This window comes from Petaurus breviceps, unplaced genomic scaffold (genome assembly GCF_028583685.1).
Source record: "Petaurus breviceps papuanus isolate PSGF00001 unplaced genomic scaffold, PetGlider_PUasm1.0 446, whole genome shotgun sequence".
NCBI classification, from domain to species: Eukaryota; Metazoa; Chordata; class Mammalia; order Diprotodontia; family Petauridae; genus Petaurus; species Petaurus breviceps.
Genome location: NW_027186338.1, coordinates 2,187,785 through 2,202,184, shown reverse-complemented (window position 1 = coordinate 2,202,184; position 14,400 = coordinate 2,187,785). Strand labels below are relative to the sequence as shown.

Sequence of the window (14,400 nt, the reverse complement as noted above, 5' to 3'; positions counted from 1 at the left end):
GATCCCAGATGTGACTTCCCACCAGAGCTATGACTAGAAATTTTTGTGCCTCAGATAAATAGCACAAAATCTTGTATGGGGAGAGACAATGGCACTGAGACACCCAGGCAAAGTGGTGCAGGGTTTAGAATGCAAAACTTGGAGTCAGGAAGGCCCGAGTTCAAATCTAGCTTCAGATACTACCTGGCACAGACCCTGAGAAATTCACTTAACCTCTCAATACCTTAGTTTCTTCATCTGTAAAATGGGGATTATAGGAGTGGCTAGGTGGTATATTTAATAGAGCACTGGCCCTGGAGTCAGGACCTGAGTTCAAATCCGGCCTCAGACACTTTACACAAAACTAGCTGTGTGACCTTGGGCAAGTCACTTAGCCCCAGTTGTCCTACCTTCACCTCTCAAAAAAAACAACAACCCTAAAATGGAGATTATAATAGCACTTACCTCCTTTGACAGTTTTGCAAACCTCAAAGTGTAATATAAATACTAGTTATTATTATTGTTGTTGTTATTCTGAGGAAGCTACCACATAGGATGGTGGGAACAGAGAAGGAGGTTACCCAATTCAACTATGTCATAGCTTCCTAATTTAACTGATTATTCTTGTTTATTTCTGATGTAAGCAAAGAAAATTCCTGTTAGAGCAATCCAAAAGTAGAAAGAAATAAACATTTATATATTCCAGACACTTGCTAACTTTACAGATACAATCTCATCTGATCCTTACAACAATTCTGGGAAGCAGGTGCTATTATTATCAAACTCATTTTACAGATGAGGAAACTGAAGCAAACAGAGGTGAAGTGACTTGGTCAGGGTCACACAGCTAGGAAGTATCTGAGGCAAGATTTGAACTCGGGTCTTCCTAACTCTAGGCTCAATACCCTAACCATTACACCACCAGCTACTCAAACAAAGGCATGGTTGCTTTGAGAGGTAACAGGTTCTTTCTCATTAGAGGTCTTCATGTAAAGTATGGAAAATCATTTATCAGGTATGAAGCAGAGAGGATTCTTTTTCAGCTAAGGTTTGGACTAGATGGCCTCTTTCCAACCCTGAGATCCTGTGATTCTGTAATGGGTTGCATCTCTGTTGTTCTCATGCATCCAAAGGATTCCCAGAGCCAACTGAATAGCATCCTTTTGAATTCTAGGATCACTTGCCCTGGGAATTTGGGGTACATCAAATCCACTTGCCCTGTCATAGTTAAGGTTCTGCTCCTCAATTAGGCTTTTCCTCTCAGATCTGAGTTTTGTAACCTGTAGCAGCAAGCATCTCAGCATCCCCAGGGTGTTTGCCAACACAGGTTCTTGGATCTGCTTTGTTAAAGGAAAGCAACTCAAAATGGGTTAACAAGCTTACTTTAATCAGTCAAATATGCATAGTTTACCTAGTTCAGGGGAAAAAGGTCAGCACCCCAAACTTCAAAATATACAGACAGAATTATCAAGACAGAGAAACAGATCAAGTAGACAGATTTCCAAACTGTCCAACCATTACATCCATACCAAAACAACATCTGGGTTTCAACATCTGGGTTTTTCAAAGCCGGGGGGGGGGGGGCTCTCAACAACGGCTTCCCAAAATCAAGATCAAATCACAGAACACTTCTCAAAGTGAGCCCCAAAGCAAAGCTACACATCAGGGCTTATATAGCCTTCTCCTGGCTCAGAGAATGTAACAACCTTATTGACTCACTGGCCAATAAAGAAATATCTACTGAAAAACAAGCCTCCCACCCTAGGCTCCAGGTGCACTTTAGCCTAGGGGCAGGGAAGATCTTTAAAATTTACATCCCCATTACATAATCTAAATTTTCCTCATTGTTTGCTAGAAAAATGGGTCCTCTAACTGGCATCTTCAAGATGCTGATCTTTGTAGCTGGTTTAAAAAATACCCCTCTCATTTAAAACACACACACACACACACACACACACATGCATTTTAACCAAGAGTTTTTGGACTCAAAATATTTTGATCTAAAGGTATGAGTTTCACTTAGACATTTTATCTACAGTGTTGGGCAAATATAAATAATGGTGCTTGTGGGCGATGAGGAAAGGGGGAACACGAGCCTTAAGCCATCCCTAAAACCAACCTACAAGGTAGAAATTTATTCCATCAACCCCACAGTAGGCACCATTTCTTTTTAGGTAAATGGTAATTTGCAAAGATCTTTAAACTATTTACTTCTTTTGGCTCCCTCTGAGGAGGTCACCATAAAATATAGAGATCAGGGAACCATAAGATGTAGAGGTTTAAGGCTCAGGGGTTCTTGAGACCCCAAAACACCAACATGCTGGGTCTTGCTGAATGAATTCAACTCAAGTCTTCTTTCATCATTCCCCCCTCAAACAAATGGGATCCAAATTCCTTTGGGGTAAAGAGCAAAGGTCTCTGCTTCTGAAAGTGCTTCCTGCTGGCAAGGGGGCATAGAGCTGTCCCTGCCTCGCTGGGTCCTGTTCAAGGGGGTCAGACTTCATATTCAAGGGGTCAGACTCTGGAACATGGCTGATGCCAGGTGCAGTGGAATGAAGAACTTGATTCAGTCAGAGATTGGCATAGCCTTAGTGGTCATCCAGAGGTTGATGGCTTGAACCTTGGAGGACACAAACCTGACAAGGAGGTTAAGCAAATGAAGACCAAACAGGCACCAAAAGAGTATAGAGAAAGGACAATTTCCCTGGTATAAAAGACAATTTTCCTGGTTGGAATTAAAGATGACTATGGCAAGGTCAAAAGGAAAAGGGCAGGTATAATTTCCCCTCTTTTTATTCTTTTCACAGGAGGAGACTGGGCCTTTCTAAATAGTGGCTTGAGGTCCTCCAAGGGCTCACAGGTATATTCTGGAGTCTCTGGGGTGGAAGCAAGAAGTGGTACTGGTTTAATCCTAGAATTATGAGTCCAGCTGTGGAGACCTTTGAGTTTTACTGCTGACACCCTTCCAGAAGGAAAAGATATCCCCGCAACAGGATGACCCACTTGAGAGCGCAGAGCTGCCTAGTCCTGCTGACATTGCTCATTCTGAATAACCACAGCAGAGGGTGATCAAGAACAACGAGGAACTCAGTACGACTTGTGAAAAGCTTTTGCAGCTATAGACAATTACACATAATTATCAAGGATGTGTGCATACAAAACAATACCATTTACGTCAATTTGAATGCTTGTCTTTTCCATCAATTTGCTTCTATCATAAGACACATACCTTATGGAATCTTACTTGCGTTCAATGCCAACTTGTGCAGTGTATAAACCACACTATTGTTGGGAGTGGGCAGGTTATGATTGTAACTCAAGCCCCTCTTGCCCTCTTACTTAAAGTAGTGTTGGGTGGTTTGGTAGTCTTTCTGAATGAGTGCTTATGCAATTGGTGAAAAGGGGACAGTGAAATAAGTGTATTTTGTATATTATGTTTGCTATTACAATGCTTGCATCTATTAGTGTGTCTTGTGTGGTTCTTACATCACCTCTTTACAGACAGACATAGACTGCTAAACTTGTACAAGAGTTGCAAAAAAAATATCTTAATAGCATAAATGAAGATCCATTGCTGTTGATTGAGAATGTGAAAGAGGAGGTTACAGCTAAATGGGATATTGATGAAGCAGGGTTATAGATTTCATCCTATTTTGTAACACCAGTGAAATCATAGGTCTGACTGTGATTGGATATACGTTGCTTCTTTCCCTGATTGTATTGTGTCTCTTTGCAGTTTACATTGTCCACCTATGTTGCTGGTGTTAGACTCATGCTCTGTGTGGTTACCATTGACCTGCATCAACTATTCTTGTAACTAAAGATAGGGGGAGATGTAGAGGACCACAGGCTAGTGACACTCTGACCCTGATGGCTGAACAAGCCCTCTCAGGTAAAGAATCTGCTGATGGGCCTGGATGGGTTCCCCATCTCCCAGGAAAGAGCTCAAATACACAGGTGTGAGGATTATCTCCTAGAGATAAGTGTGGCAAATGCACCCAGGACCTGGAAACAAAGAAGTTCACAATGTCTGTCTGCAGGGGAAAACAATTAGGAAGGATATTTGTGGCTCTATAAAGCTTGTGCCTGTAAGAATAAACATTGGCTCTCTACTTTCACCATTCTGGGAATCCTGTCTCTTTTATGCTCCCACTCACAAGCTCTGGGTATGTGATTCTTTCTCAGCCTTGCTTGGGATTGGCAGGGCTCCCACACTTTCTCAGTCCTGCTGTGGGATGGCAGGGTTTCCCACAACTGGCTCACCACATCTATCCATCTTCCCTCTCTGTGACAGTATAATTCTAACTGTAAGAGAGCATTATCTTTTAAAGTCCTAAAAACAGGCCATGTTTTGTGGTCCTCTAGGTGATACCTAGGCCAAACAGTGTTGCAAAGGAACACCAGCTTTTTTTAAGTTCTTTAGAGAAACTAAATTTTTCCCAATGTTATAAAAGACAAGCCAAAGGCAAACTTTTGGGAACTAAAAGGATAGACACAGTATAGGGTTAGGGGCTGGAAGTCCCTTCCTCCATAAAGGAAGATCTGGGAGTAAGCCTCAAAAATCAAACAAAACAAAACAAGACCAAAAAATACCTGAAGTTTCCCCAATTCCCTAGAGCACAGAGAATTCAAAGAATCTGACTTATACTTCTGGATGGGGCATCTGTTCTTGTCCTCCATGCTTCAGAAGCTGTGCCCAGGTCCATGGCCTCCAACATAACCAAACTGGACTGAGAACCTGAGAGTGTCAGGCTGAGTATGAGAAAGCCTCCTAGCTGTCTGACCTAATGGGACCTGAGAGGTCTGGCCCAAAAAGCACCTCCAAGGTACTTGGAGAGCAAGAAGGGAATAGGGAAAGAGAGAGACTTAAGTACCTTCCAGTCCTGGCTGGAGAAGAATTTGAGATTAGCAGTGTTTCCCAGTATCAGGGAACCATAAAATGGTGAGGTCACCATAAAATGTAGAGGTCAGGGAACCATAAGATGTAGAGGTTTAAGGCTCAGGGGTGCTTGAGGCCCCAAAATACCAACACGCCGGGTCCTGCTGAATGAATTCTACTCAAGTATTCTCTCAGCCAAAGAAAAGCAAAGTTTATTAAAGCTTCGCCATGATAATGGGTCCACTCTTAAGGAGCCTCAGTATCTGTGATGCTTGCATTGGACAAGTGGGCCAGAATCATCTGACAGTGAGTCTGTGCTAGAAAATTCTCAGGCTCCTCCATGGAAGCAAGATGGGTCTGATATACAGAAGGGTTGTGGGAGGATTTAGGGGTGGTCTAGAGGGGGAGTTTGGGGAGGGTCTTCAGGAAGAGGCAAATGAGGTCAAACTCTAGTAATGAGAAATTAAGGGTGAGAAGTAGCTTGAGGCTACCTGTATATGACAGACAATGGAGGACTAGGCTAGTTTAAGGGTGTATAGATATTTTGGGAGGATCAAGGGTGGGGGCTAGCTGGACAATGGTGGGCTAGGCTAGTAACAGAGATTTGGGCCCAGCTATAATGAAAGGCTTATGGCCTCTGGCAAATACCTTATCAAATGGGAATATTCAAGGTGAGCTTAAGGGGACTCCCAGATCCTGTAACTCATCACCTCCATTCCTTGGGGAGGTAGATAACTATGGGTGCAGAGTGGTGTATATACTAGCAAATGGAGTCACTGTATTGGTTGATTTTGCTTGACTACTTTTCTTTGTTACAAGGTAAGGCTCACTGGGTAGGGGGCGGGTGGGTAGGGTGAATACAGAAATGGTTGTCATGTAAGAACAAAAGGCATGAATAAAACCCTGAATAAAAATATGCTTGTAAAGTCATTCAAAGACAATTTTTTTTAACAAGCCACATTTTATTGTATCAATTTTACACAGTAAAAATAAATGAAAAGCAGACATGTCTAAATTCTCTTACTGATTCTCTTGAGGACAATATCACCCAAAGTCATGGTCTGAAAGTCAAGAAGAAATTCAGTGTTAATCTTTCCTGGAATGTCTTCCAGTATATCAGTATGTCATATGGTTCAATGACCTCAATATTTTAGATAGACTAGAGATAAGTTTGGCAACTTTTCTGGGGTTTTTCATGGACTCTCCATGCTTCCTGAGGGAACCCTGGGGAGGGTTGGCTTTGGGGTCTTCTAGGGCCCCATTAAAAAAACAGAAATATTCCCAGCAAATTTCACAGTGTAAGGATGCCAGAGAGATACCAGCTAAAAAAGGGTTAATGCCTGAAGGGGGATTAGCAGGAATGGGATAGAGGATTAGGTGACTGGGGGTGGAGGGATGATGGGATTTTTAGCTGAAAGTATCTGTAAGGGGTCACCCACCCAACTCCCTGGGAGTCTGCTATAAATGTTACATGTTTTGCTTTACACAGGGTGTTAGGCAGTAACTCCTCCCCTCTCCCCCGCCACTGTCCTCCATGTCCTTCCTTCCTCCCCTCTTTCCTCCCTCCTGTCCTCCATGCCCTCACTTGTCTTTCCCTCATCCTCTCTTCCTTCCTCCTTGAGGGCAGGCATTGCCTCCCTTGTTTTATTTGTAGCCCTAATACTTGATATTTGGTAGGTATTCACTAAATGCTTTTTGGATTCATCCCCCACAACCAAACAGGAAGAGAAACACCCGATCACTCACACTGGTGATTGTGTCTCCATTGAGTTCAGTGACTGACTTGATTCCTTTGATATTTGACACCAGCTTGTTGTCTCCTTCCATATTCACTACTGTCTGTAGGGATACAGAAGAGTTAGATATGGGAAGCCCCAGGGATGGGGGTAGAAGAAGGGATGGTAGTGAGCTAGGGACACACTGGTAAATGTTTAACAACTGGTTTTTGGGGGGGGGTGGGAACATATACACAAGTTTTCATTATAATCTGTATTATTAACATTTGAGTATCATTTGCATCGCTAAGGTTTTCTCTATCACTTTAAACTAGGCAATCAATAAAGCAATAACTCAATTCTTGATTTATAGTGTTTGCTATTTTCTGAGGGGTAAATGCTCACACTTAAAATTTAACAATCAGCTCTCTCTGGCTGGTTTGAGATGGCTCCTGCACATCCCTGGAGTAAATACCCAAGCCAGATTCCCTGCTTCTGTATTGCACTGACTGGATTGTTTTCTAGTTCTCTTAGCTCTTTCCTTTCTTCTCCTCCTCTCCCCTTCTCTCTTTTCTTCCTTTTGATGTCTGTGAGGAGTCACTCAACAAATATTTATTAAACACCCATGATGTGTCACATTGCGCTAAGTACTGAAGTCAGTCCCTGCCCTCAAGGAGTTTACAATCCAATGGGGGAAACAATAAGCAAACAAATTATAGACAGCATAAGTTGGAAATAATTAACAGAGGGAAGGCACTAGAACTAAAGGACTGGGAAAGGTTTCTTGGTGGGGGGGGGGAATTATAGTTGGGACTTTAAGGAAGCCATCAGGGTCAGTAGTCTAAGCAGCAGGTATGGGGGCCAGTCAGAGAGGATGCCGGAGCTGGGAGGTGGAGGATCTGGTCTGAGGAAAAGCCAGGAAGCCAGGATCACTGGATGGAAGAGTATGTGTCCGGGAGTAAGGCTTGAGAAGACTGAAAAGGTAGGAGGGGGCTGGGTTAGGAAGGAACTGAGTCAGTCACTGAAGAGTCACTATTTCAAGGCACCAAACTGCTTTTTATCTAATCTACCTGTCTTGCAACATAGTAACTAATAGAGATATTTTTGTGTCTTATTTCCCTAGGAGATGGTAGGTAAATTCCAGGGGATTAGGGACCATGTTTTAGCTAATCTGGGTTTACCCCCCAGAGGCTAGCAGGCGGCACCTTATTTAATAACATGTCCCTAACTTGAATTAAGTTCTATTCTTACCTTGACCCTCTCTCCACTCGGAGTCTCCAGCTCACACTCCTCCCCCAGGGTGAACTCATTGACTATGACTTTGGTACCGGCAGTCAAGGTGAGCTTGAAGTGTTTTCCATTTTGTACAATTTCGGACACTCCCTTGATATTCTTTCCCTTCTGTATGACGTCATCAGGCATACCTGGTTTGTACAATAGAGAGTCAGACCTAGAAGGCATCTAAGAGCAAAATGATCTCATTTGGGCCTAGTGACAGCTCTGGGAGGTAGGGGCTATTATTATCCCCATTTTCCAGATGAGGAATCCAGAGTTCAGAGCAGTGCAGGGATGCAATCCAGGTCACTGAAGGAATTAGGAGCAGAGCCAGGGCTTGCACTGAGATCTGACTCCTCATTCTGTCGCTCTTCACCCATACACCGAAGCCAGGTTCCCAAATGCCTGCCCAGAGTCTCACTAGTTGGGTTATTTCACTTGTTACTGATTCCCTTTAAGTATTTTAAGTTCATCCCTTTTTAGCAACAGCCAACAAAATGCTCCTCCTCCTTTGATCCCAACATTCAATGCCCAAAGGTTGTTTTCTTAAGCACTTACCAGCAGCCTTCATGAAGGCTTCAAAATTCTCTTGGGACTGGAGCTGGTACTTTCCTGAAAAGTTCATGGTGGAGGGATGTTCTCTCAAAACACTGGCTGGGAGAGAAGGTACCTGCCCTGGCCCTGAGGGGCTGATTTTATAGGGGGCTCGTTCCCTTCAAATGTTGGTCAGAGGTTATCGGTTGGAAGTTTTATGATTCTGCTTAATCATTAACTGCTTGGGAGCAATGGTCAGCAAAAAAGGGAAAAGGTGGTGGTTAAGTGGAGGGCTGGTCATTTGGTACAGGAGCAGGGGAGGCGCTATGCAACTGTCCAGACTGTCTGGGACTGGGAGGGGAGGAGTGTGCCCATGGGCATAAGGATGGGGGAGAAGAAGAGGTTCTTTTGTTTTTAAGCAACAAAAAGAAATATTATCAATATGGCACTTTAAAAAACTACTTTGTGCTTTCTCATGCATTAGGTCATTTGATTCTTACAAGTATCCTTTAGGGTAGGTGATCAAAGTAGAGTTGCCCCAATTTTGCAGATAAGGAAACCAAGATTTGTCAAGGTCATACAGCATGTAAAACACTGAGCTGGGCTGGATATCCAGGGATTTCTTAGCTTCATCTTGTCATTTCTCAAATACAGGACTTTGCATAAAACAGAGTGCTGGGTCTGAAGTCAGAGCTCACTACAAGTTTATGTTTTACTGTGTGTGCGCGCGTGCATGCACTTACACAACACGGTTAGTTGACTTGCTCAGAGCCACACAGCTAGGAAGTGTCTGAGACTTTATTTGAACTCAGGTCTCCTGACTCCAGGTCCAGTGCACCATGCACTATGGTGCCACCTATCTGCCCAATGACTGCTGTACTGTCTTCCACTACATTGCACCCTCCCCTGCTTCCTACTGAAACAAAATTTCACTTTATCCCAGAGCTGTAACTGCAAAGCCGGTGACATGTGAGAATCTACAAATGGGACTTTGCCTTCTTAAGGCCAATGAAAGAATCATAAAGGAAGATGATGTAGCAGTGTGGCTGTGAACTCTAGTTATCAGAAGTAGCAAGCACTGGATGTTCCCTTAGCTGCCAGGAAGCCCCTTTTATTTTTTATTAATTTTTAAAATTCAAATTAATTTGTTTGTTTATTGAGGTTGGGTCTCCTTATATCTCTCAGACTGGGAGCATAACAGCCACTTACTCAGGACCCCAGTCCTGATGAGTTCGTCTGCTTTGGGTCTCTGACCTTTGTTTTCTGGGGACTGGTGGTATTAGTGCCAGACTTGGGGTACGTAGGTCTGAATTCAGACCTACCACAGCTCATAACTCCTGAGCACAGGTCATCCACCAGTCTCCACCTCCTCAGCCGACCTACCATTAGAGACTATAGACATTTGCCAGTGCCCATAGAAAAAAGGTGAGGGAAGGAACAATGTTGCCAAGCTGGACCAGGACCAAGGACAGGGTGTAATGTAATGCCAAAAGAAGGCAACTTCCCAGGTTCAAAATACCAACATAGGTGCTCTCTATTTTATTCAGTGACAAACCCAGAACAGAGAAGATCAAAACATGACATCATTCAAAATACAGCATTTACTAAGCGTGATTAAATAATCTCCAAGTACTACCCCACCCCAGGACCTTCCAATCATTCAATCAATTACAAAGTCTCTGTTCTAAATACTTCTCCACCCCTAGGCTTAATTAAGTCCACCACAAAGCCCCTCTTCTCAAATGGAGATTAGTTTCCAAACATAGGTAAAGTACCTTCATTTGTCAATCACAGAGCACAATAAGGTCAAAAGTTCCCCACCCCTGGATCACAATTGAATCTACCCCAGAGTTACATCAAGTTTAAACACAGCACCTAATACCCAAATGGAGGTCTTTTCTTCATCTTGACTCGAGGCAAGTTCTCAGCAATCTTAGTTCCTGGGGAGACAAGGCTTAGCAAAGCCACAAGATACATTGCCAGTCCCTTCATGAATTTATCCTCTGTCTGTAGAACAGTCCTAGAACCCCTGAACACATTAGCAAAGCCCTCTCCCAGGATTTCTGTAAACATACAACAAGAAAATCCTTCTTCAGGGCTTCTGAACCAACAGAAAGGCTCCCAGACCCCTGCAACAACAGCACTGTCCCTCACCAGTGGACAGTATTCACTCTGTCTGCAGGACAGTCTCCAGACCCCTGCAACAACAGTACTGTCCCTCACCAGTGGACAGTATTCACTCTCTGTCTGCAGGACAGTCGCAGGCCTTCTTAGCGAACAGCCAGGTTCCAGAACTTCTTCAACAAAAGGACAGTCTTTCACCAGTAGACAAATCTGGCAAAATAACATCAAAACAGACAGACAAAGTACCAGCAAAACAGCCATGTCTCCTCAGTCCTTGGCAGCTCAGGGGGCAGGTCTCAAAAGTCCAGGGCAATTCAAAGCGGCCACCAGCAATTCTCTTAGTCTCTCTCTCTCCACGAGGTGCTGCTTCCAAAAAGATCTTCCGCCTCTCTCTAGTGTCTCTCCAAATCTACCTCACCAGCTCCTCCCAGTTCAGGACTTTCTTTTCACATCAACAAGCCCATCCCACAGGTGGGATTAACAAACTCTGGGTTTTAACACAATCAATTTGAAAACCAAGCCAATACAGGGGAATCTTTAATTGCCATTACTATCACACAGGGGTGGAGGGATACAGAAGGGGCTGCAACCCCACTGGCTTATAGAAGCTGAGTAAGGCAGAGAGGAGTCAGAGGCAGAAAACCCAGGTACTGCTATGAGAGTCAGTCCCCTTTCACCTGAGGTGTTTCATCACTGATGATGCTTTTTTGGCTAAGGATTAAAGGTTCCCTTTGTTCTTAAAGCTGCCCTTGCTTGTCTTCTAACAGACAAGGAACTCTCACACCAAAACAGACAGAGGAAGGTGGGCTAGAGGGGTACAGGAACAAATGTCGTTTGTCACTCAAGGGCTAGGTCAAGAGTGAGATGCTGAATACAGGCTAAATGCTCTGGGCACCATCCCATGGCCTTATGTTAAGTCCTCCAATTCCTTTCTTTCTTGGCCTTCTGAGCCTTCCATCCAGCCCCTTCCAGTGAAGACTTTACCCCCTATTTGGCTTCTACAGTGCTCTCTTATCCTGGTTCTTCTGCCTTTCTGCTTCTCCTCCTCAGTCTTCTTCCCTGACTCATCAATCATCTTCCAACCCCAAAATGCAGGTGTTCCCCCAAGGTCCTTTTCTTCTTGTCTTGTTTCTTTTCATTCTCTTTTGGTGATCACAATCAATTATGTGTCTAATAATCTTCTCTTTACAGTTGACGTTCAAGTCTATGCTTCTAACCCTAAATTCTCTCCTGAATTCTTGTCTGACATTTTCAACTGCCCATTGGATATTTCTCTCTCAGTGACCTGCTGGCACATAGAATCCCACATTTAGAGTTAGAAGGGACTTTATAGGGCATCAGGTCCAACTCTTTCATTTAACAGATGAGGTTTCATTTAACAGAGAGATTAAGTAGGCAGCTAGGTGACATAGTGGTTAGAATGATGTCCTTGGAGTCAGGAAGACCTGAGTTCAAATTCTGACCTTGATATTTACTAGTGGTTAATCCTAGACAAGTCACCTAATTTCTCTGAACCTCAGTTTCCTGATCTGCAAAATGGGAGCAATAATAATAGCACCTACCTCACAGAGTTAGTGTGAGGACCAAATGAGATGACATAAAGTGCTTTGCAAACATTCAAATGCTATACAAATGCTAGCTGTTTTTGTTATTATTAAGTGACTTGCCCAGGGACATAGAGCTAGTAAATATCTGAAGTGAGAGTTGAGTTCAAATCCACATCCATGTCTAGTACCCTGTGGTCTACTGCACCAGGCTGCCTCTCATCAAATTCAGCATCTAAAATGGAATTCATCTTCTTCACTAGACTCGTCCTTCCTCTAAACTTCTCTTCTTTTGTTGAATGCAATCAGCTAACCTGATTCAGAAGCTCAGAGCCTTCTTCCCTCCCTCCCTCTCAGCCCCTATAGCCAATCCATTCCCAAGTCCTGTCAATTCCCCCTCTACAGCATCTCTCAAATCCCTCCCCCTTTTCCCACCCAAACTCTCAGGTCCTTATCACCTCTTGGAGCAACCTCCTACATGGTCTCTCTTCTTCCAGGCAGCCTCTCTCCTCTTGAATCTAGTCTTCACCCAACTGCCAAAATAATCTTCCTGTGACCAGAGCATGACTGTGCCATTTCCACACTCAAATATCTTCAGTGGCTCCCCATTGTCTGTAGGACAAAATGCAAACTCCCTCCTCAACCAGGTATTTAAAGTCCACATTAGAAATGAAAGCACCATCATGACTAGCATGAAGATGGTATTTAGCACAAGCACAGAGATAATAAGAAAAGAAATAAGCGTTTATGAAGCTTATGTACCAGGCAATGGGCTAAGCGCTCTAGAAATATTATCCCATTTGATCACACTGACTCTGGAATGTAGGTGTTATTATTGTCCCCATTTGTAATGGGAATGTAAATTTTGAAGATCTTCCCTGCCCCTAGGCTAAAATGCACCTAGAGCCTGTGGTGGGAGGCTTGTTTTTCAGTAGATACTTTTTGATTGGGCAGTGAGTCAAGAAGATTGTTACATTCTCTGAGCCAGGAGAAGGCTATATAAGTCCTGATGTGTAGCTTTGTTTTGGGGCTCACTTTGAGAAGTGTTCTGTGATTTGATCAGATGAGACTCTGGGGAGCCGTTGTTGAGAGCCCCCCCCCTTTGAAAAACCCAGATGTTGATTTGGTTTGGATGTAATGGTTGGACAGTTTGGAAACTGTCTACTTGATCTGTTTCTCTGTCTTGATAATTCTGTCTGTATATTCTGAAGTTCAGGGTGCTGATCTTTTCCCCCTGAACTAGGTAAACTATACATATTTGACTGATTAAAGTAAGCTTGTTAACCCATTTTGAGTTGCTTTCCTTTATCAAAGCAGATCTAAGAACCTGTGTTGGCAGCCACCCTGGGGACGCTGGGGTGCTTGCTGCCACATCATTCTACAGATGAGGAAACAGAGACATGCAGAAGTTAAATGATCTGCCCAGAGTCACTCAGCTCATGAGTATCTGAGGTTAAATTTGAAGTCTGGTCTTCCTAACTCCAGATGCAATGTTGTGTCCACTGAGTCATCTAGCCCAGATCAACTATATCTTCTGATGCTGAAAGAAGTGGTAGGTATGATTGCCAGGTCACTGTCAATGACATCTGAAAGATCATGGAAAATGACAATGGCCTTACAAGGTTGGAAGGGGGAAAATGTTATGAGGATTTGAGTTCAAATCTGGCCTCAGACACTTAACACAAAAAAACACTAGCTAGCCGTGTGACCTTGGGCAAGTCACTTAACCTCAATTGTTCTCCAAAAGAAAAATTATTTCCCAGTTTATGGGGTGGCTAGGTGGCGCAGTGAATAGAGCATCGGCCCTAGAGTCACAAGGAAAGGGGAAAATGTCCAGATTTTCAAGAAAGTAATGACATCAGAATCTGCAAATCATAGGTCAGTGAGCTTGGCTTCAATTCCTGGGAAAATTCTAAAGCAGCTGATTAAAGATCAGCTAACATCCAGAGAAGGAAGTAGTAATTAGAAAGAGTCAGCCTGGCTTCATCAAAAACGCCACTGGCCCCATTAACTTCACTGTCTCTTTTGACAGAATCACTCAAATTGTCTTGGGAGGGGGGGTGGCGGGGAGGAATGCTATGGATAAAGTTTTCCTAGATTTTAGCAAAGCTTGCGCACTACTCTCATGGAGAAGGTGGAGAGACACAGGATAGACAATTACACAGTCAAATGGATCCAGAAATCACCTAATGACTAGACCCAAAGATTAGCTGTTAATTGTCCGATGCCAACATGGCGGGAGATCTCTAGGGGAGGGAGGGCATAAGTATGTATTGTTGTTCAGTCATATTCGACTCTTTGTGACCACATGGGTCATAGCACACCAAGACTGTCCATGGGCTTTTCTTGG

At 43.5% G+C, this 14,400-nt stretch overlaps 2 protein-coding genes across 2 annotated transcripts in view; one reads left to right on the top strand and one right to left on the bottom strand.

Annotated features, from left to right (window-relative positions):
• Positions 1–6,559: 6,559 nt before the first annotated feature.
• On the bottom strand, positions 6,560–8,574 carry FABP1 (fatty acid binding protein 1). Its single transcript, XM_069100965.1, has 3 exons — positions 8,407–8,574; positions 7,825–7,997; positions 6,560–6,697 (listed from the first exon to the last, which is right to left on the bottom strand). Exons 1-3 carry the CDS (start codon positions 8,471–8,473, stop codon positions 6,560–6,562), a joined length of 378 nt encoding a protein of 125 aa, XP_068957066.1. The 5' UTR covers positions 8,474–8,574.
• Positions 8,575–9,221: 647 nt separating this feature from the next.
• Positions 9,222–14,400, top strand: part of THNSL2 (threonine synthase like 2) — a 78,619-nt gene continuing 73,440 nt past the window's right edge. The window contains exon 1 of the mRNA XM_069100964.1: positions 9,222–9,258. Coding sequence (XP_068957065.1) covers positions 9,222–9,258 — 37 coding nt within the window. The remainder of the gene's footprint in view (positions 9,259–14,400) is intronic.

Bases quoted from the DNA above. Each gene is read 5' to 3' on its own strand.
- FABP1 (XM_069100965.1), bottom strand. From the start codon at position 8,473: ATGAACTTTTCAGGAAAGTACCAGCTCCAGTCCCAAGAGAATTTTGAA. The intron at 7,998-8,406 runs GTAAGTGCTTAA...TGTACAAACCAG, and splicing joins AGCCTTCATGAAGGCTGCTG to GTATGCCTGATGACGTCATA. The intron at 6,698-7,824 runs GTAAGAATAGAA...GTATCCCTACAG, and splicing joins CGAGTGGAGAGAGGGTCAAG to ACAGTAGTGAATATGGAAGG.